Source organism: Lolium rigidum, chromosome 5, assembly GCF_022539505.1.
Source record: "Lolium rigidum isolate FL_2022 chromosome 5, APGP_CSIRO_Lrig_0.1, whole genome shotgun sequence".
NCBI classification, from domain to species: Eukaryota; Viridiplantae; Streptophyta; class Magnoliopsida; order Poales; family Poaceae; genus Lolium; species Lolium rigidum.
The window spans coordinates 268,153,836-268,175,079 of NC_061512.1; the positions used below are offsets into that span (position 1 = coordinate 268,153,836).

General features: G+C 42.9%; 1 protein-coding gene and 1 long non-coding RNA gene across 2 annotated transcripts; both read left to right on the forward strand.

Moving 5' to 3' along the window:
- The first annotated feature begins 7,560 nt into the window (after positions 1–7,560).
- Positions 7,561–10,809, forward strand: LOC124657660 (probable UDP-3-O-acylglucosamine N-acyltransferase 2, mitochondrial). The gene is made up of 10 exons (XM_047196175.1): positions 7,561–7,681; positions 7,793–8,000; positions 8,104–8,180; positions 8,543–8,592; positions 9,032–9,096; positions 9,451–9,502; positions 9,593–9,663; positions 9,767–9,833; positions 10,230–10,301; positions 10,396–10,809. The coding sequence occupies exons 1-10, from the start codon at positions 7,561–7,563 to the stop codon at positions 10,468–10,470; spliced, it is 858 nt and encodes a 285-aa protein (XP_047052131.1). The 3' UTR covers positions 10,471–10,809.
- Positions 10,810–15,092: 4,283 nt separating this feature from the next.
- On the forward strand, positions 15,093–16,064 carry LOC124651768. Its single transcript, XR_006987498.1, has 3 exons — positions 15,093–15,395; positions 15,598–15,691; positions 15,997–16,064. It is a non-coding gene; the product is annotated as an uncharacterized LOC124651768 (long non-coding RNA).
- The last annotated feature ends 5,180 nt before the right edge of the window (positions 16,065–21,244 follow it).

The following is a 21,244-nucleotide window of genomic DNA, read 5'->3' on the forward strand; positions in this document are numbered from 1 at the left end:
TTGCAAGACTACACCATCAATCTGATATCATGTAGTAAGCCCACACACACCTTTGACCTAGCAACAGATCGATTGGCATACAACATCCTATTTTTAATTTTTAATTAAGTTCAATTGACCACGACGAGGGTGTAACCTTAATATTTTTGTATGTAAGTAATCAACTAATCATTAATGAAAGCACTTCGAAATCACATGTGGCCATGTAATTGGTATATGTACCGAAAACTTAAGTGTGATCGAGAGGGAAAATAAGAGGAAATATAATCACAGGTTTGCGTGCAAGTAATTCAACGAGTTAACGTTGTATTGGTAAGAAACATCGATGATGAAATGCCAAGAATCAACGTAAAAGATATCTTGTTACATCTTGTTTTCTAGCACATGCTATTGCACTATATTTTCTCATGGCGTAAAAATGTTTATTGTGCGAGAAATTATAAAAGGTCCTTTTGGATCATGGGCACCAGTGTGCTCATTGTATTTAAAATATCGAAAATTATATTTATATATTTCAAAACATTATGTAACAAAATTCTAAAAGTAGCTAATGATGTATTCTGCTAACATATATAATCTCAATTACAAATGTTTTGTTTTCTGAGCTACACAAAATAACAAAGTCTGAATTTGTTTGGAGATTTGAATCACTATACTCAGATCCACATATTTGTTATTTTTGTGCAGCCCAAAACACACATTATTTCCAGTTCAAAATTTACACGTTTGTGGGATACAATATTTACTACATCATGATTTATTTTAAGACTTTTCTGAAACTTAGAAATATGATTTCCAGTTACTTTTCTGAAAAGGGATCAGGTGCTCATGTACATCAAATCGCTGTTTGAGAATTATTCCAAAATTTTGGTCAACATTGTGAGATAGATATTTTTGGGAGACATGTAGGCTTTCCATCGAGTGTTATAGTCAGGTCAATTACTTTCTCCGGTTCATATTAATTGACTCTAATATGGATGTATCTAGACATATTTTAGTTCTAGATACATTCATATTGGAGTCAATTAATATGAATCGGAGGGAGTACTAGATCTTGTCATACTTACAAGTCGTCTTCAAACATTAATTGTGGAACGCAAATAAGGGCAAACACACTTATGTTTTGTCGAAATTTTGAAGGAAGTATTGGCTGGGACGTGTGATTGGACTACATTATTGCTTGCTTGGCTGTGAAGCACTATGGATTACCCGCTTTGAAATTTTCCAGTTAACATTTTCCAGTTAATATTTAACTTGCGAAGCCACTGTATTCGATTAGTGAAGCCACTATCAGATCCTGCGCAATGTCATTCGTATACGTAGTTCGCTTCCTTCAACCCATTATAATTATTGGGTTTTAATTTGAATTTGATCAAATTAGTTGAGAGGGATTACTAAATTCATCTTGTTCTACGTACTCTCTACTGCTCCATGAGACTCAACGCCAATCGTACGCTGCTCGGTCCGCGTTGTTGGTGACACGACAGGTGACCCTTGCTGACGATCTCCAAATTAGGGCATTTCGTTTTGTGACTAGAACCTAAGGCCTTCTTTGGTTTAGTAGGATTTGTAGGATTTCAAAATATAGGAATAGAAATAGAAATGGGAAAGAAATGCAAGTGAAAAACTGCAAAAGAAAACTTCCTTCAAAAAAGTAAGGTCAGACCTCATTATTTTCTTAGGCTGTTTTTCATAGGATTCTAGTTGCAAAGGAAAAGTTTCATTATATTTTTTAGATATATTTTTATGAATCAAACAATGTTAGAGTGCAAATTTTTATAGGAACATGAACCCTACATTTTTTTTTGCTCCCTCTATCCTATAAAACTTGTCTTTACTTTATCAAACTTAGATGTACCTAGAGTCCTAGATGTTAAACAGTGTCTAGATGTAACTAAATTTTAATAAAGTTAATATACATTTTATAGAATTAATGGAGTACATTTTTTCTTTTTTGCAAATTAAGGGCTTCATTGATTATGCAACAGGATTACAATCACTCACGAGAGTGTCAGTGAGAAAGTCAGGGTTATAATTAATCCACAGACACCTCCTCCTATCACTACTAGCTTGCTTAGCACACAAATGAGCAGCATTATTTGCTTCCCGCCCAACAGCAAGAATGCTAAAGCTAGCAAAAGCCCTCCTAATGTCTCTGATCTCTTGGACAATAGCTCTCAGTTTTGACCTGTTTTGATCGTCAGCATTGCACAGATTAACAACCATCAGGGAATCACTTTCAATCACCACATGCACATACCCTCTCTCCTGCGCCAATCTTGCGCCTTCTCGGATAGCCAACGCCTCCATCGAGAGTGCACTTTCAGCATGGCCATACCGTAAAGCTTGTCCCCTAACCAGATTGCCCTGGTGATCCCGTACTACCAATCCAATTCCTCCAGTCATCTCCTGTTCTTGAAAACTGGCATCGGTGTTAATTTTAATTACACCCTCAGCCGGTGGCTTCCAATGTTCTTTAGGCTTCAATACCTTCCTTGGTTTCTCTCGGCTTGAATGAGATAGATCAAGAGAAGTCTGCATTGCCCATCTAACCGAATCAGTAACCGATCGACCCCTTTCACCATGCTTCCTTGCATTCCTCTCTTGCCAAGCCGCCCAACACCCACATAAAATCATGGATGTTTGAGACTCAACCATCACCTTGCTATCAATCACATCCATGGCCCATGTGTTTGGATGAAACTGAGGCACCTTGACATTTGCCGTAATTTTAAGTTCACTCCAAAACAGCCTTGCCCATGTACATTCGAATAGTGCATGGAAAATTGACTCCTCTTGCTTTCCGCATGCTTCACAGAACCCGACTTTTTCTACATGTCTGAATTTTAGATTGTCTAGATGGTACAAAGCCTTTAATCACTCTCCACCAGAAGGCACACACCTTAGGTGGAACCGGCAGTTTCCAAAGTTTTTTCCAACAGGTTTTAGAGCCTGTGCTAGCCGGTTGAGTGGCTTGTTGTATAGACGACAACATTCTATATGCAGATCGTACAGAAAAACTTCATTCTCTTCCTGTGTCCAACCCCACTCATCCTCGACAAACCAGCCTAATGGAATTTGACAAACGGCACGTCTATCTGTCTCAATCAGATTTACCTCCAATTTCTCTTCAGACCAACACATTTGCTCGGTATCGATCAACTCGTCGACCCTTACCGCCTTAGCCACTCTAGGCTTACACAAGGGACGGCCATTACTGTTTGTTGGTATCCAAGGATCATCGAAAGTACGGATGGTGCTGCCGTCGCCCACCCTTTTAATTAGTCCTTTCCGTGACTCAAAGGAGGCCTAAAGTAGAAGCTAGGAGGCTAGGAGCATTCCACGTCGACACATAGGACCAACACTTGCATGGAGTTAATTAATGGTGATGATACCGCGCCGTGATGCTGAAGGCGCAAGCTGATTTTATAATGACTGGAAAATAATGGTGTGTTCGATAGAGACCGGTGGTCACCGATAGCTAGCTAATCATCGTTGCTAATTTCTAAGCACATGAAGAGGCTTAGCTAGCACGTGCAAAACTGGTCTACAAAGAACTTGAGCGAAATATCGGCTCGTTAATTCAAAGGAGGCGTATGACAAAACCTCGAAGCTACGTCTACGTGCATGCAAGTCCGTGGAGAGGAGTAGCCGCCGGATCTCGTCCGATTTACACGTCGGCTTCAAACATTTATTGATGATTGTGCACTACGAGTTTTGTACGCGGGCTGGTCAGACAAACGTGGAGTGACCAGTGTCCAGGCGTCAAAGTTATGACCAAAGCAGGCCACCGTTGCATCGCTTGGTCCTCAGGGTATCCACCGTATACATAAATGTTTTCCACTCTCAGCATTTTCGCGCATACACCCTGCAAGAGTTGAGATATATTTCCTCTGTTTCAAATATACCCACACACGTTTTAGTATGTATGTTTTTTTATTTCTGAATAAATGTGAAACCTAATTTGGAATGAAGGAATTACGTGCCATTCCTATTTAATTTGCACCATTCTACTTCGACTACTCGTTTAGCTATCATGGACTCATTTTCTTCGATCATTTGCTGAATAAGGCTCACGCTTATTCTTAGACTAATTTTGACCGAGCAACAAAATCTCCATTATATTGTACATAATGAGTGTCGTTGAATTTGTACTAAAAAATATTTTCTAGAATTTGCTAGTTCTTAGCTAGCTAAGAAATAAATTCCGTGCTCGATCAATTTCTATACCGTTTGATTGCAACATGATTAGTGCATAAGAGTTGCTAGTTGGGTTGTAACTAAGTTTTTTTTTATTTGCAAGTGAAGTTACAACTGAGATTCTTCAGTTGCAAGTTAGAATGCAACTGAGAAAATTATCCAAACCGTTAGAATTGGTTCGTGATTCGTGTTAATCATTAGTTGCAACTTGCAACTGAAATTTGATAACAATTCTCGATTGACTATAGTCACCGCCATTTCATACTAACATTCTTTGTCATAGAAAAACAAATTCATCTTCTTTACTAATATAATAGATTTTAGATATATATTACTCCCCTCCGTCCATTAATAGATGTCCCATGGTTCGTCCAAATTTGGATGTATCTATGAGATACATTTGAATTTAGACAAATTTTTGACAACAAAAAATGGACAGATGTAGTAATATAGATTACAATAAAAAATTGTACACTGTAAAGACACTATATATAGACACGTATACTACATACGGAGTACAATAGTTAATGGACAACTTTTCTAAGGGAATTGCCGAAAGCTACGTGCCCCAGACCTGCTCGCTTCCACGTGTCCACGACAACGAGCACAGGTAGCCGCTAGTGGAGTGGAGATAGAACCTTTTCCGCACGTGCCGCACGCGTCGTACGTCTAGAAGGAACCAGCCTACTGCCTACGTGTCCCAAATCGAGCCGCTGACGACGTGGGAGCCACATGCAATGCACATGCTAGCAATGGCGTTAGTGCAGGTGCGAGCTGATTTAATTAAGGATCAGGTATGGTGAGTATGATCGAGTATATAGAAACCGGGCGTGTCCAACATAATGATCAGATTGATCATTGGTTCCACGGAAGAACAAAGGTTTTTTTTTTGCTATTTTTAGTTTGAAGGAAAATGATTTTTCAAGATTTTCATGTACAGTACGGCAAAAGCTAAGATCCTTAACTTCTGAAGACAAAAAACAAAGTTCAGATGAGTTATAGCATAGTCTACAAGACTATTGTACTACAATATACTTTGGACGCGATTAATTTTTTTACCAGCATAGAACTAGGTTAACTCTTGGCCAAGTTCCGCTATTAGTTTCCTGGGTAATTTATGGTTGACGAAGAAATTTTAATTGCAATTGCAACCTCAAACACGATTCTAAGGTGCACAAATCACGATACAAGTTTAACGGCTATGGAGTAGATCAAGATCTTAGCTGATTTTTTTAATTATTCGCCAAAAGTGTTGCTAAATCTATTAGTTATAAAGAACATAGTCAAGAGACCCGCATGGTTTACGTGAGTAAAACAGGAAGAAAACCTAAAGAACGGCAAAGCTACAACTAAGACATCAACAATATATACAAGACGTCGATAAAGCAGACCACATGACATATATGATATATAGTCGGACACTCGAGAGTCGATCCATTGTCAACATGCACACCAGAAACCATCACATCTAACCTGATCCTTGACCAAGCTAGAACTTGCAAAATCGATATATTTTATCCAACAATGCTACATCTACGAAATTATCGTACGGACTAAGCTTACGGATGAGACGTGGACTCGTGCGATTGGAGAGAAAGGGTGCGGCAGTTCCATCAAAATAACCCCGAGTAAATATGCAATTCCCACATCACTCTGTAAGAAAATTTTATGTCCATAGAAGTTGCATTATTGTATTTTACCTGTTAGCGAAAAAGTGATCGGTATTGCGGTATCACCGAATGGACAGCGCGAACGGCAAAGCACGTACGTTGCTAGAGCATATCTACATCTGGATGCTCTGATTGAAGCGTATATAGGAGGCTAAAGGAATAAAAGAATATATGCTTATGCTTAGTAGGATCCAAAGGATGCTAACGGTTTTTTTTTTCAACAAGGGTAGGGTGCTGAGCACCCTAATTTCATTAATCATAGACATTGTACAGATACAAATATTATTCCTGATGGTAGTAATCTGTTGATCGCTATGTATGAGTAAAGTTATTGCAAGAGCAGTTGATCCCTTTATTGTATCGTGCATGGTTCTCTATTTTTTGATCCGGTTTGCCTCTCCTAAAAAGATTGAAAGCCCCGTTGTACCTTTTCAGTCTAGCATGTGCTTTCATCGAGACAAAGAGCAAAGGCTGCGCCACCAACAATCTACATGAAAAAGTGATTCTTTTTTAATAAAGAGAATATATTAATATCGAGATATAACAATTATATTCGGCCTCTGCAATAATGCAATACCGTATTGGCAGTACGGATACACACAACCAAAGAAAAAATTAAGAAAATAAAATTCCGCTATGGTATTCCACCCGATCTAGCAAACTAAGAAAGTATGGGTGCGCACGACCGAATACCACCCGATCTAGCAAACTCCAGGCATAAGGTGCACTGTTACATTCGCCGTTAGAGCCTTCTGAAACTCACCACGCCGACCATATCAAATAGGACCGGCCTTATGAAAGTATCCATCTTCGCACAAGAGGAACCATTGGATAGCCACCTTTATTAGGTAGATCGGCATGCCCCCACGCTACCGCCCGCATGCCGACCCACCTCCAGCAGAAGAGGAGGCGAGCCTTAGCACGAACCAGGCACACACTTGGGGCGCTCCAACTCTTGTACTTCTTCACAACCTTGAGGTCGGCGTCGACGTACACCTTCATCGTGAACGTAACGCTATCGGTTTTTAAGGGTATGAACACTGAATCGCTCTGTTAATTTGCATCTCCATAGAATAGAACTTAGTCATATTATTCTGTCGTACGATTTTGTTTTGTTTTATGCAACAGAATCCAACATAAATTAGTGATATTGCTATATCCATTTGCTGATGAAGGATAGAAAATTCAAGATGGTGAAAGTGGTGGATTTTAGAACCATGTGGGCAAGGACAACAAACTATTTATTGTATATCGATGATTTCTCTGTTGACCGTAGTACCGTGATAGCGTTTTCATATGATTTTTTTACTTAATCACTTTTTTAGATGAATCATTTTTTGGTGTTTTTAGAAGAACTAAGTTATGAGTTGAAGTTTAAAATACTAAGTCATGAATTACGTTTGCTGGAAAAGGTTATATACTGTATTAGGTAAGATTGGATTGGGCCATCGGCCCGTGGGCTCTAGACACCCACGGTGGCCGCCTGGTTGGAAACGCCCTGTCCCAGTCCCCGCCTCCGCCTCCGGCAGCCGTCGCCTTCGCCGGCCACCGCCGCCGGCTCCTCTCCTCTGCCACGGAAACCGTAGCAGATTTGGCTTCGCGAGCCATCACCTCCTTCTCTTTCCCAAAATCTCTGTTTTCTTGGAAAAAGAAATAACCTCTGTAGGGTTCATCAGCAAGGGGATTATCCATGGCAGCCATCCTACGAAGAACCACCGCCAAGGCGGCGGCGGAGCTGCTCCTGCGTCCGCCCCACGGCGCCGGCCGGCTCGCGCGGTTCCTGGGGGACTGCGCGTCGGCTGCTTCTCACGGTAGTGAACTGTCAAGCAACCATTGGCGCTGACCATTTTTTCTACTGTACTTGTGAGATGTCTCTAGTGTGACCTTGCTTTGCTGGCTTTCTTACTGAATGACCTGAGCAGATACTGGGGCCGCGGCTCCGGCGGCGGAGTTCGTGCCGTGGGGCAACGGCGGGGGCGTGCTGCACCGGGCGGCGTCCGTCGACCCCACCGCCGTGGTGGAGGCCGGCGCCGTGGTGCATTCCGGCGCTGTGATTGGCAAGGAGGTCGTCGTCGGGTCTGGCACCGTGGTCGGGTCTTCGGTGTCTGTCGGACAGTCCACCAGGATCGGGTACGGTGTTTGTCCAGTTTGATCTGAGTGTGCATGAGAGCAAAATCTGTTTTGGTTGGCAGTGCTCATTTGCTGCAAATGACTTCTTTGTGTACATGTGCAGGTACAATGTTGTCTTGAGCAATTGCTCCGTGGGCGAGTTCTGTACTATCCATAATGGCGCTTGCATCGGTCAAGATGGTGAGCATTTGTTCACCTAGTGTTGGAAATGTGTAAATATGTCAAGTGGTACACATGGTATGTTGTATGTTCTACAACACTGCAAAGAACATGCCACATTATGTCAGATACTTGCACATGCTATGGTAGGAACACTGAAAGTTGCAGCATCTGAGATGATCACAACATTCCAGTTATTTTAGACCTTTTGGCTAGCAACATAATACATCTTAGTTTGTGGGGGTATGAAAGCTTATGTGGACTGTTTATTGTCAGATATTCCTATATTTTTCTGCTATATTTGGGGAATGGTAACTAGTACTGTTAAACAATAGGAACTGATTTCTGATGTTAAGTGTAAACTGCTGATGTATATCTTGTAGGTTTTGGTTTCTTTGTGGACAAGGATGGGAAGGTCAAGAAGAAGCCACAGGTTAGTACTCAGCACTATCACAAATTCCTGGGTAGTTTGTGAAGATTATAAATCACTACTGAGTAGTATCTAAATTGACATGGTCGTGCAATATTGGGTTCAAAGCTCAAACACATATGCTAGAGAAAATGCGCAATGCCACCCTACAGCCTATGGTATCTGAACAGCTTCATCTTTTATAACTAAGGAAGCCAAGTTTGAATGTTTCACATTTCAAGTAGTTGTCTGTCATGTCATCTAACAGAAAAAAAGAAGTCCAGAGATCATTCTCTGACATGGAAAAAATATTTGTCGAAATATATGTTCACTAAGTACCACCTAGGTACTGACTGACTCTATTACTCTATATGTGGTAGTGTTTGAGAATGTTTATGCATAATGCTATAGTCCTATCAAAATCAAAATGTAGGTCCGCACTGAAAAGCTCTGTATTTTTCAGCTACTTTATGCAAGAATCGGTGACAATGTGGAGATAGGTGCAAATACATGCATTGACAGAGGAAGGTAACTTGTCTCCTTTCTAATCCTGATGAAAATATGTACTCCCTCCGTCCCAGAAAAAAATGCTCAACATTTTCAATATACGGATGTATCTATAACTAAAATGCTTTATACCTCCGTATCTTGACAAAGTTGAGCAGCTTTTTTGAGACGGAGGGAGTACTGAGTATTGTATAGTTGCAGGCTCGAACAATTGGATAGGATGTGTAACTTGGCTAAGGCAGATCTTCTGTTGGCTAGTCCATAGTTGATCTCAATATGCCTAACGTTTTTAACTATCAGCCCTTTCCATGCCATTATACATTTGATTGCAGTTGATCCTTACTGAAAACTTCCATAAATATTTATTAATTGCAGTTGGAGAGACACAATAATTGGAGATGCCACCAAGATTGATAATCTTGTTCAGGTATTGATTCCCCTGCAATCCAAAGAACTCCTTATTGATGAGATTCTTTTGTGCTTTTATTGTTCTGGTAATTGACGTATCCTCTTGTAGATAGGTCACAATGTGGTAATTGGAAAGTGCTGTATGATTTGTGGACAAGCTGGGATTGCTGGTTCTGCAACGTATGTACACCTTCATCTCATAGACGAATTGTTCATTCTCTTTGGCGTTTCATATAATCCTTCATGTTTGCCTTTTGAGATTTTTCCCATTATGTACATACAGCTTGGGGGACTATGTCACGTTAGGTGGTCGGGTGGCAATCCGGGATCATGTCTCCATTGCTTCAAAGGTGTTGTTTTCCGACTCTGTGCTTTGTCATATTTTGATTCCATAATACTTGTAAGTTGAACATAATTCTATGTTGTGTGTTGTCATGCGTCACAACCTAGCTGCATTGCTCGCCATACTCTCATGGCCAAAGGCTCTTCAAAACTAATTTGAGTACTGCTTTCTTGTTAAGTAATTGACTGGGATCTAAGAAATTCATGCAAGATTTCATCTTCATATTATTGTTGATAGCAAGCAAATGCTCAGACATTTCTTCCGTGTCGATAGTCATGGCAAGCATCTAGAGAGCACTGATCTAGACATTGACCAAGACTTAGCTGATAGCATTATATTTTGCCTGCCCGCTAATATTTGTTTCACTGCCCTCGCAAATTGATTATTGTCGATCCCAATGCAGGTTCGACTTGCAGCAAATAGTCTAGCAACAAAGGACATTCAAAATCCGGGTGACTATGGTGGATTTCCAGCTGTAAGCATTTCATTATAGCAATAACCACACAAGTTAAGGTTCTTGTTCCTTACCCCTCTAGCTACTAAATACTCATTATGTTTTTTGAATTTAGGTCCCGGTAAATGAATGGCGCCGGCAAACTGTGAACTTGCGGTTACTTTCGAAGAAACATGTCATCAGAAGATAGTATCAATGTGGTCCAAATGTGGTGTAGCTTGATCCTCTCGATGGGAAATTGTATTATCTCACTAGACAGCTAGCATTGAAATACATGGTTTTGCACTATGCATTTACACAAATAAGAGGCTGATTTGATAGAGATTGGGGAGGGGATGATGGCAACGCGCTGGGTGTATTTATCTCTCTCTGCCGGGAATCCATTTCGGCTTTGGTCTGGGGGAGAAGCGCCATCGCTGATCCCTGTAACCGGATTGTAGTTGAGACAGATTGTCAGTCTCTTCTGCCAGAATTTGATCACATGATTTCAATCGGCTAATACCAGAAGGAAAAAATGGGAGTGGTGTCATGGCTCTTGAGAGCATATGTTCTTTTTATTTTAAAATGCATCTTAGACACGTTTTAAAATGTTCAAAAATTTGAAACAAAAATTTGCGCATACATCTTCACATGATACGTGCCCACAAAGTAGTTTCATGAAAAATCGACTTGTCGTGTGGCGTGCGTAAAAAGACAAAATTCAGTGCTAAAATTAAGGTTTTCACAAGATAAAATTTCTCTTTTTATACAAGCCACAAAATATATTGTTTTATCACGAAATTTGATGACCACATATATTGTGGAGAAATACATGTAGAATTTTTTGCCCAAAAAATTCAACACTTCGAAATATGTTATTTTTGGTAGAGAACGTGATCCGAATTGAATTTTCGGGAAAAATCATCAAAATAGTTTACAAGAGCAGGAAAGCAAGTTTCTCAGCTCGTGATATTGCGACGCATGCTAATAGAGAGTTGTGTGATAGGCGTTTTTCAAGGCTAATATTAAATTAAGTGAGCGAGCAGCAGGTCAACGAATAAGTGTACTTATTTTTTTTAAGTTCAATATTTTAAATTTAATTATTTTTACAAAAAATAGCAACATATGTGATATTAAAGTACTATATTATTGAACTACATGTCAAGATGAATATGGCGATACTACTTTAGTGTCAAAAATGCTGCTATTTAATTTAGAAAGTTGATCAAATTAAGTTAATAAAATTTTATTTTAAGACATGTCATACACTTATTTGACAATGGAGAGACTAAGTAATACACAATCCTTTCAAGAAGAGCTTTATATACACATGACCTTGGCAGACGCCAGCGTCACCCTTGATAACAGGAAGTGTGAGTGTATACTTGTGCATTATGTATATAATAATTTGATTGATTTTCTTAAAGAAATGCACATACTTTATATGTGTGTTCTCAATAGGGTCCAGTGCAATGTTCGCCTTTGGGAAGTTAATCTTAAAATTTCAAATGGAGCAAAGGTGCCAAAAATATTCAAAGGAAGCAAATAGAAAAGAAATAGTCGCCTGGCGTCTGGCCGCACGCCGGCGCACCGCCAAAGTCCATGCAGAAATTCTGTGAACCGACCAATTGTCGATTGGGGGTCGCCGCAAGGTGGTGCTGATTTTGGAGCGTCTCCGACTTCAGCCGCATCCCCCAAACTTCGCCCCCAAATAGATTTTTGCAGCAAAGTATCTGTTCGGCGAACGGTCGCCGGCTCCTGCCTCGAACTCTAGTGGGACCCATGCGCCCTTCGAAGGAACTGTCGTCGGCGCCAATCATTGCTGACGGCGGTCATCGTACTTCGGGGAGAACATGGCGTTCAAGTTGAACCCGCCGTGTGGCTGCATCGTCGACGTAATGCAGCGAGAACCGCCGCGTCGAGCTCCCTAGATCATTGAAGAAACCTAGCATGGACGGAGAGGCCACACCCGGAATGTACGCCGGTCCACTCACCGAACCGCTCCACGGGCTCGCTGTTGCGGCGGCGGCAGCAAGCGCAGCAATGTGCATCGCATTGGCAACTTTCTCCTTCTTCGTTGCTGCCGCAACGTGCTGATCTTGCCGCTCCGCCGTCGCGAAATTGCGTCGGACGCAATCTGTCTCCCACTCCTCCTGGGTGCACCTCTCCAGCTCCGTCTTCGGTGGCGACGCCTTCCGCGGCTTCGTGAAGGGCGCCTTCGCCCCCTTCTTGGCGAGCGCCTTGCCGAGTGGAATGGTTGCCTCCTTGCCGGCCACTGCTTTCTTGTTCTTGTGGTTCTTCGGCGACATGTCTACGACCGGTGGCGGTGGATTGGGTGGGAGAGATCGGAGGGGGAGAAACAAATTGAGCGTGCGTCGGACACCGTATTAGACCACGCTGAATCGAAAAGGGTTTTGAGGTCCGTGGCTGGAGAAGGTAAAACCACGTTTTGGAAGCATTTTGGATGCGGGTGGAGAAAGTTAAGTGGGATCCGCAAATCTAATTAACGATCCCAAACTGCATACGGCTCCATGGTCCGTAACTTCAGGTGGCGCGAATCAGTCGAACACTCCACGTCTAATACGGTCCCTGTTTGGAGGCCGTCGACGACGACCCAACCCGGCCTCGGGCGGCTCTCCCGCCGTTACGCGATTGCCTCCAACCATCGACTGATGCCGGTCTTAGGTTGCTTCACAAGGCGTTCTAGGTTTGCTCTAGGATTGCATTGCATTGAATTGCTGCAGCTGCTTTGCTAGTTCGAATTCGAAGCTTCCTTGCACACGTATTTGAAAAGTTCAGAAACTGGAGCACCCATGTTCCTACTTGTGAGTTGTGAGGCAGCACTCGCCCGTAAGTAGTACGAGTACTAGTTGTTCTTCTCCTGGATACAAGGGGAGCGATTCTTGCATACTTTGATGTGTGTAATCGCTTGCTGTCGTTGTTGCTCACTTGGTCATGATTGTAAGTTGATCACCTTCTATAGGTTGGTGTACTCGGATACATAATTCGGCTGCTACAGGATTTTTAATCATGCTCGAAAAGGTTTGATCATATCTGTAGTGGCGTCCTGTAATCTGACCGTGCTTGAATAGTTTGATCGCATTTGCATCCTCATAAATTATGTGATAAAGCATGCTTTAAGTTTTTTTTTTCCTTTTAGTAGAAATTTCAGAATTGAAAAGTCAGTGCAGATTTTGGATACCTGCCGGTTTATTTCCAAAAGTCAGTGCAGATTTAGTTCTGGATAGAATTAGACACTGAATCTCTGCTACTTTTCCATTCAAAAATATGCCACTATTTTCTTTTATTTGGGCCAGTATTGTACAAGTTTGCAATAAAGTTACAGTCAGTTTAGGAATTTTGATTCCAAAATAGAAGTAGGACCGGAATCTGACTACTTTTCCTTTACGTAACATGCCGCCATGTTTTTGTTTACGCCAGTGCTGTATAATTTGGCAAGAAAGCTGCAGTCAGTGTGTAATTGAAGAAAGATTTAAAGAGAATTAGGAACTTAATCTGTACTACTTCTCACTTCAGTATATGCATCTGTCTTTATTTACGCCAGCGTTGTATAATTAGCTAGAAATCTATAGTTTTCTTCTTCTGACATGGCGTTAAGTGAATTAGGAATCAAGACAGAAAATTACTATTGTTATACTGTCTTTTGAAACTTAGAATTTGTACCAGTATATATACTGTCAGCTTTTGCATACTGATAATCAGTTTGTAATCCATATTTGCATATCATATACTGAAGAGTATGCCTAAAGTCTGTTTGACCAATTGAGCGTCCAGTTTTTACAGTTGGTCCAGCCCTATTATGCCCTTCGAATCCATGGTTCAGAATGTACCATTTCAGTCCTCACAAGTAGTGCTTGCAGCTGTTGTTTCATTGTATTGCCCCTGATGCCTTTTTTTTATGTGGACAGTTTTATCTCGTGCCATTGTAGCAGCCTCTTCATTTTTTTCATGTAATGTAAACATCTTGTTTTACTAGAGATCAAACTCGTACTTCCTTTTCTTGTCGTTGAAACTGTTGCATCAAGCAGGAAACTGTTTCTTCTCGAAAATTCCTGATAGTGGACTGCACAATACACTATAAGAGGGTAAAAGCATGGATCGGTTTCTATTTTTAAGAGAAATGGATGATTTAAATCAATGCAGCCATTTCTACATAGACACCATTGTAGTTTGTAATGAGAAAAATCAGTTTTCCTTACAATAATGTTTAACAACACAAACATGGGACTTTATGTTTGTTCATTGTTTGGTACCCTTTGTTTTCTTTCCTGACATGGAAGCACTGTTCTTGATAAAAAAATCCACGCCCCTTATACTGTATTGCAAGCAATGCTATATGAGCTATAGATGTTCTATATTCAAATTGGTGTGCAAGCTCTTATCTGTCTTGGTGCTAGAAAATGTTTGTAGATGGAAGTATGAAAATCCCCTTTCAAATATTCATCTTGTGGTACTCTATAGACGATAGTACACCTAGATGAAGTCTTTCAATTCCAATGAACCGCAGATGAATAATAGATTGTAAATGCATTGGTCTGTCTAGATGCTGGTCGTGCTGCTGTCTGCAACATTTATTTTCAGAAGATGGTGACACTTTCACTTGCTTGAGGTTGAGGGTGGATCTTTTATCAACCATCTTTGACCTTCACTTGTTTGTTTATTGGTGATCCTCTTTATATAGTATAATGAATCATATAAATGAGAGATAATCTACTTTGTCTACACAAGTGTTGTCTCAGACACCAAGACAACTGGGGAAGGGTTCACCAAGGACATGAACGTATCCTTCCCTTTCCTTTATTTATTTATTTGTATGGCATAAGTACAACTGCAATTGCAATAAATAAAAAAGTTTCGTGGAAAAATCGTTATGTACTTGGATAGATTGTGGCTATATCTGCTTGGACCATAATTTGTTTTGACAGTTTCTGTGTGTTATTTGCTTGATTATCCAGTAGTACTATATATAATCTACATCTCATGTTCTACCTGTTTGGGTGATAAGCAATGAACATGTAACTTTTCATATATTTGAGCATGCTGAACTTTTCATTGCTTGGCTGCAGGTTGATAATGCAACCGGACATTCAGTTGCTCAAGAGTTAAATATATCAGGTTGGTTATGAACCTCTTGTCTCAGTCAAGGTGTTTACTGTGTCCTGTAGTTTTCTAGTGGACTTGATTGACGATCTAAAATAAGAGGCTTTACTCTATGTATTTTTTTGTGAGTTGGGCTCCGAATAACAGTTGCAGCTCATTTTCCACTCTTGCTACTGAATGTTCAGTACAGAAATTCATATCGTTTTAAAAATTCCAGGCTGGACCGAAGAGTTCTTTGGTTCTCTTTTACATGATAGATGTCAAAGACGCAGAAGAACAAATCCACTAAACACCATCTTGGTGGTCTGAAGGTGATCCGAAGCTCTTACCTATTTATTTCAATTAATTGGAATCGATTTCATCAGATATCTTGCTACAGTCTAGGAATCCTAAGAAGTGGCTTGTAGATAGTTTAGCCGTTGCACACAAAAATGCGTCTACATGATTGCGCTGATGCTGCACATACCTTGCCTTTGTCCAGCCATATGATGGTGTTATCAGTTTTAATCTAGATTAGTGGCTTGACGGTGTGTTATCAATTTTTTTATGAAAACTCAAGAACCTTAGTTCTTAAATTTGCCTTCTTAATTCCAACTATCTTGCTTTATGCACTCAGTGACACATGAGGAAAGGCACTGGAGCTGTACGAGAACATGCATATCAAGGCGGTGGTGGGTGCAAGAACAAAGACTTGCTCCACTCGGACAACGTCGTTGGCAAGAACGACTACGGCCTGTAGCTAACTTGAACATTGTAATTCTGTGGTGGGCTGTGAGAAGATACCGGCAGGAGGAGGAGGAGGGCTTGTTGTCCTGCAGCTTATGAGCTGATATTCTTGCTTCACATCACGTGTTTATGATCTTATTTCGAATTTAAAGGAGCTATCAACTAAATGGGTTGCTGTTTTCTCATTTTCCATTATTAGTTTGGTAATAGTACTAGCCACTTGGCTCATAGTGCATCTCCACACACAGCCACACAACATTAGCTGATGCGTATTAGCTCCACTATTTCTTTTGAATTTAAGCATGTTCAGTCATCTCAAGTGTCTAGTTGGAGAATCATTATAATGTGAACCTTGCCCTGTTCTGGATGAAGAGACATATGCCCATCCATACTATTTCTCTACTGTTTTCTTAAAGCATGAATTCAGACAGCTTGCTTTTTACCTTTGTCATATCTTATTGAGCATGAACAAGAATGAATCAGGGCTGTGTGCATCTATTGATGTAGAGACCGGGGCTATGCTGCCATATCGAAAAAAAATGAACAAGAATGACTTCAAATAATGATCAAAGAGTGATTATTATGTTCTAATGAATTTATTGGATGCAACTAGTTTCCTATTTAGCATCTTGGATTAAAACATGTTAGCTAAACCATAAACCTAAATAAGTTGCTTTTTTTGGCTATTATATGATGCCTGCCTAACAGGGAGGCTCTGAGTTGTATATTTACAATTTTTTGGCTAATGGTTGCCTTTGGCAAACCTTGTGTTAAATGGTACCCTTGAGTCTGTAGGTTGTGACGGTGTGTATTTGAGTAATTAACGGATAGTTGCGTGTGCTCTAAAAGGGACTCGTACCTTGATTTCGTACATAACATATTGTGGCAAAATGGAGACACTAACATCCACTAAGTTGAATATTTGTAGCATTTCAGAAATAAAAAAAACTGGCAATGACATCAAGATAATAAACATCCATACAACGATTTATAAATCAGATAATAGAGAAAACACAGCACATAGAAGATAACAATATCTTAATACAACTTATTTCGGTGGCTTCAGAATGTTTCAACCGTGCCATCCCACGGTTACATATTGACCAACAATGCACAACTGGCAAGTCTATATCTAAGAGCAAAAAGTGATGACTCCAAGATAGTACAGTGAAATAGGAGATTAATCTCTTGATCGGTCACCACGAACCTGTAGAACGTGAATGTGGTCACCACGAAGTAGGCAATCACCGACAGGCAAGAGGAGAGAATCGCCGCCATAGCCAGCGCTCCAACGTGCGGTGCACCGTGCGGCACGACTGAGACGGAAGACACCTTCCCGTGGCTTGGCCGCTCGGCACGCGTCCAATGGTTCGCTTGAGCGGCATCCAGAGCCACTCTAGCTTGGTGGACAGCTTCGACGTCACCCATCGCCTCATCAGGAACTCCATGCAACCTGGCCGCGGCGCAGGCTGCCCTGTACTCCGTCCTTAGCCCGGTCAAGGGCTGCACGGTGACTTGCCAAGCAGCCAAGGCTGCCTAGTAGACGGCGTCCTCATGCCCCTCCTCGCGAGCGCGAGCATGGTCCTGACATGGCGGAAGCGGAAAGAGGAGGGTTAGGCTGTGCGGCGAAAGCAAGAATCGCAAAGCGGAAGCTAGGGAGGGGAGGGGGCTTAGCGTGCTAGTACCTGGCCAGAAGGGCAAGGAGAGTAGAGCTGAGCGCAATGAAGCTCATTGCCACCTCTACCACCACAATATACTCGTACGGGAAAATACGTCTTCCACATCTACAAACTCTGCACTTGGATTTCTACCCGTATTATACATGTCGTGAACACGATCTCCGAGAAAGCATCGCAGAGATGCAACGCGTGGAACGCCGGTTTCCACTCCACCAATAATCATGCACACCGTAGCGTCGCAAACATATATTGAACATGAGGCAACTGCAAATAATTTATTTTGTATCAAACTTTTATACTTAATTATGACTTACATTTGACATATACAAGTATAATTTTCGACCTATTACTTTCCATAGTTAGCCACATTTAAATGTTGCTACATTTAATTATGTCGTTCTTTGTAATACAATTGTAGTGTATGCTAATGATAAATTTGTAATGGTATAGATCTAAACTGCATGCTGTAGAACTAATTATATCATTTTTATTAACTTTTAGTGTATATGTATATCTATTTATGTGTATATGCATATGTATTTATGTATACTTTAATATCCTTGATGTTATGGCAGAGATCACAAACGTGTAATGTCTATTAAAACCTTAAGGGCCTTTTCTAGTGCATAATTAGCTAAGCATATATACCAAATACTAAGTTGCGTAGTATTTGAGGAATTGAATCAACCCAAAGCCACAACATAAAATAGAACAAAAACAAATTCAGTCAACCCAAAGCCACTATCACGGCGACATTTATCGCTACACCTACAAGATTGAGGAGTGGGGTGGATGATTAGAGCCTAGCTTGTTCCATGACCTCACACCTACGCACAACATCTAAATCGGAGGCATCACGAAGACGCCCAATGACATGACAAGAGCACAACCAGTCCAACAGAATTCGAGGACGCACCACATGCGTATATGCTCGAGAAGCCATTGTGTTCCGCCGATACATCTCCAGGACAAAGATCAACACATAGTTTTCCAATTTATTATGAAAAATATGCTCACGATGTGTTTAGATGTAGTGAATTGGGCCTAAAATTGAGGAATTGATACCCAGTTTCTTGGTTTGGATGCGCGTTGAATTTGAGCTCCGAAACAAAGTTTCTCTGACTGAATATAATTCCGAGCGCTGATCCTTTCTTGCTATTGGCTTGGAATCGAGCATACCACTTGTGAGCACAGGCCCGTGACCTCTTACGGCTGCGACCTGCAGCAGGCCACCGTCGGCGCAGAGGTGAGTTGCTTGCGCCCTCCTCTCACTCTCTTTCTCCCTCTCCCCTACCCCGCCCTTCTCTCCTTCGTCCAGCTTCCTCGTAGGAGCTCTCCATTGACAGCATCCTCCTCACCATGACCCGGTCCCAAACCCTAGCTTGACCTCCCGGAATGGGGAACGGCGGCGCTATGGGTTGTGTCCACGGGAGGTTTGTGGCGAGCGGTGAGGTGCTTTCGTCCGCCGGCACCTGCATCGCCAAGTTCCTGCCTGCTCGCAGCGACCACTATAGGATTTGTGCGACAACGAGCTTGCTTTAGAGCATGTCTAACAGGCCCCGTATTTTTTCGCCCCGTAAAACGCGAGTAGAGGGCCCTGTATCCGGTTTTCATCGGCCGAAAACTCGGACGAGCTAGCAGAACCCGTATCCCCACCCCGTAAAACAGTATATTCTGTTTTACGGGGTGGGGATACGGGTTCTCGCTAGCTCGTCCGAGTTTCTCTGCCCCTCAAAACAGGGTTTTAGACAGCAATTTGCACAACAATTTCACATCAAACATAGCACATCCAAAATATGTGATGCATAATTCGTAGTTTTAACATCACAACGCGATCATAGGCAATGTTCAAGCCACGGAAGTTCCCAAATGTGATCAACCATCAACGGATCCATCGCCACCGGCGCCACCGCTCGCCGGAGACTCACCTTGAGCACGAGCTTGACGCGCAGCCTTCTTCCTCGCAATGATGTCCGCCTTGGTCTCGTTCCACCACGCCAGCTGATCCTCGTCCATGCCGTCGGTGCGCATCATCATGATTTCCCTCTCCTCGGCCAAGAGCTCCTTCATGGCATTGGCTTCTTTGGCTGCGATCATCTTCATTTCAAGCTCGGCCTTCAACTTGGCATCCTCCCTCCTTGCTTGCACCTTGGCAAGCTTCACCTCACTCTTCTTGTCGGTGATGAGGAGCTTGGTCTCCAACGTCTTCATCGTCAATGCCTCCTTGGACTTCATGAGTTGATCCAACTTCTCCCGGAAGCTAGCTGCTTCAAGTTCTACCTTAACCCTCTCCTTGGCCTTCTTGTTGCCCTCGGGCTTGCCGGTGTTTCTCCCACTCATGTCCTCTGCTTCATCATCCATGGTGAGAAGTGCCTCCTTCTTGCACTTGATCCATGGCAGCACTCCAACGAGAACAAGCCGGCTTGATGATGTTCCATCGGCCTTCAAGGGAGCGGTAGGATCTGTCCGCCATGCTCTTCGTGCGAGGCTTCAGCTGGTGGTACAGATCCTCAATGCGCTGCCAATAGCGCTTGCCGCCTTGGTCCACTCCGGTGCACGCATCCATCCCCACCTTGCTCCAAGCACGGACCAAGATGGCGTCTTCGATCTCGCTGTAGTTCGCCGTGCGTGGCCTGGCGTCGACGAAGAACCGGCGGCAGCCGGATCAACCTCAACCACCTCCTCCTCGTCACCCTCATCCTCCTCCTCGTCATCAAAGTCTTCAACGTTGCACTCCCCATCGAATGCACCGATACCGGCGTCCAAATTCACCGCGGATTCGTTGAGCATGTCCAAGTAGGATGTTGTGGACTCAACATCGAACACCTTGTCTGCGTCGATGGTGGGTGGCGGCGGCGCGGGCGGCGCAACGGCCGGAACGGACGGAGGAGGGGTCGTGACCTTGGAGGGCGGTGGAGGCGCGAGGCCGATGCGGTTGATTGCCTTTGTCCGCACCTTGGCCGGCGCGACGCCCCTCGGCCCGGCCGCCTTGGTCTTCGTCCGGCCCGCCTTCTTGGCAGCCGGCGGCGCTTCGCTCGGTGAATCGGCGGCCGCCGCAGGTGCTTCGAAAAATTGCTTCGGGATCCTCTTCCTCTTCGACGGGATGGTGGAGGCGATCATGGCCGACACGACGCCGGCGGTCGGCGGACCTCCGACGGGGACATCAACCACCGTGCCCGAAGGAGGTGTACCGCCGGCGGTAGGCGGCTCTTGCGGACGGTCCATGGCGGCGGGATCCGGCCGGGAAGGGCGCGGGGGAGGAGATCGGTCGGCGGCGGCGGCGTTGGCTTCAGCGAAATGCTTCGCGCGCAGCGGGAGTGGGCGATACTGGTTTCGCCCACTATCCCCGCTCCCCACCCCGCACAAGTAGGGGCGACGACCCGCCCCGTACTCGAAAACAGCAAAAAACGATGCGGGGGCCGTTTTACGGGCGTGCTAGACGGCCGGTAGAGCCGAAAC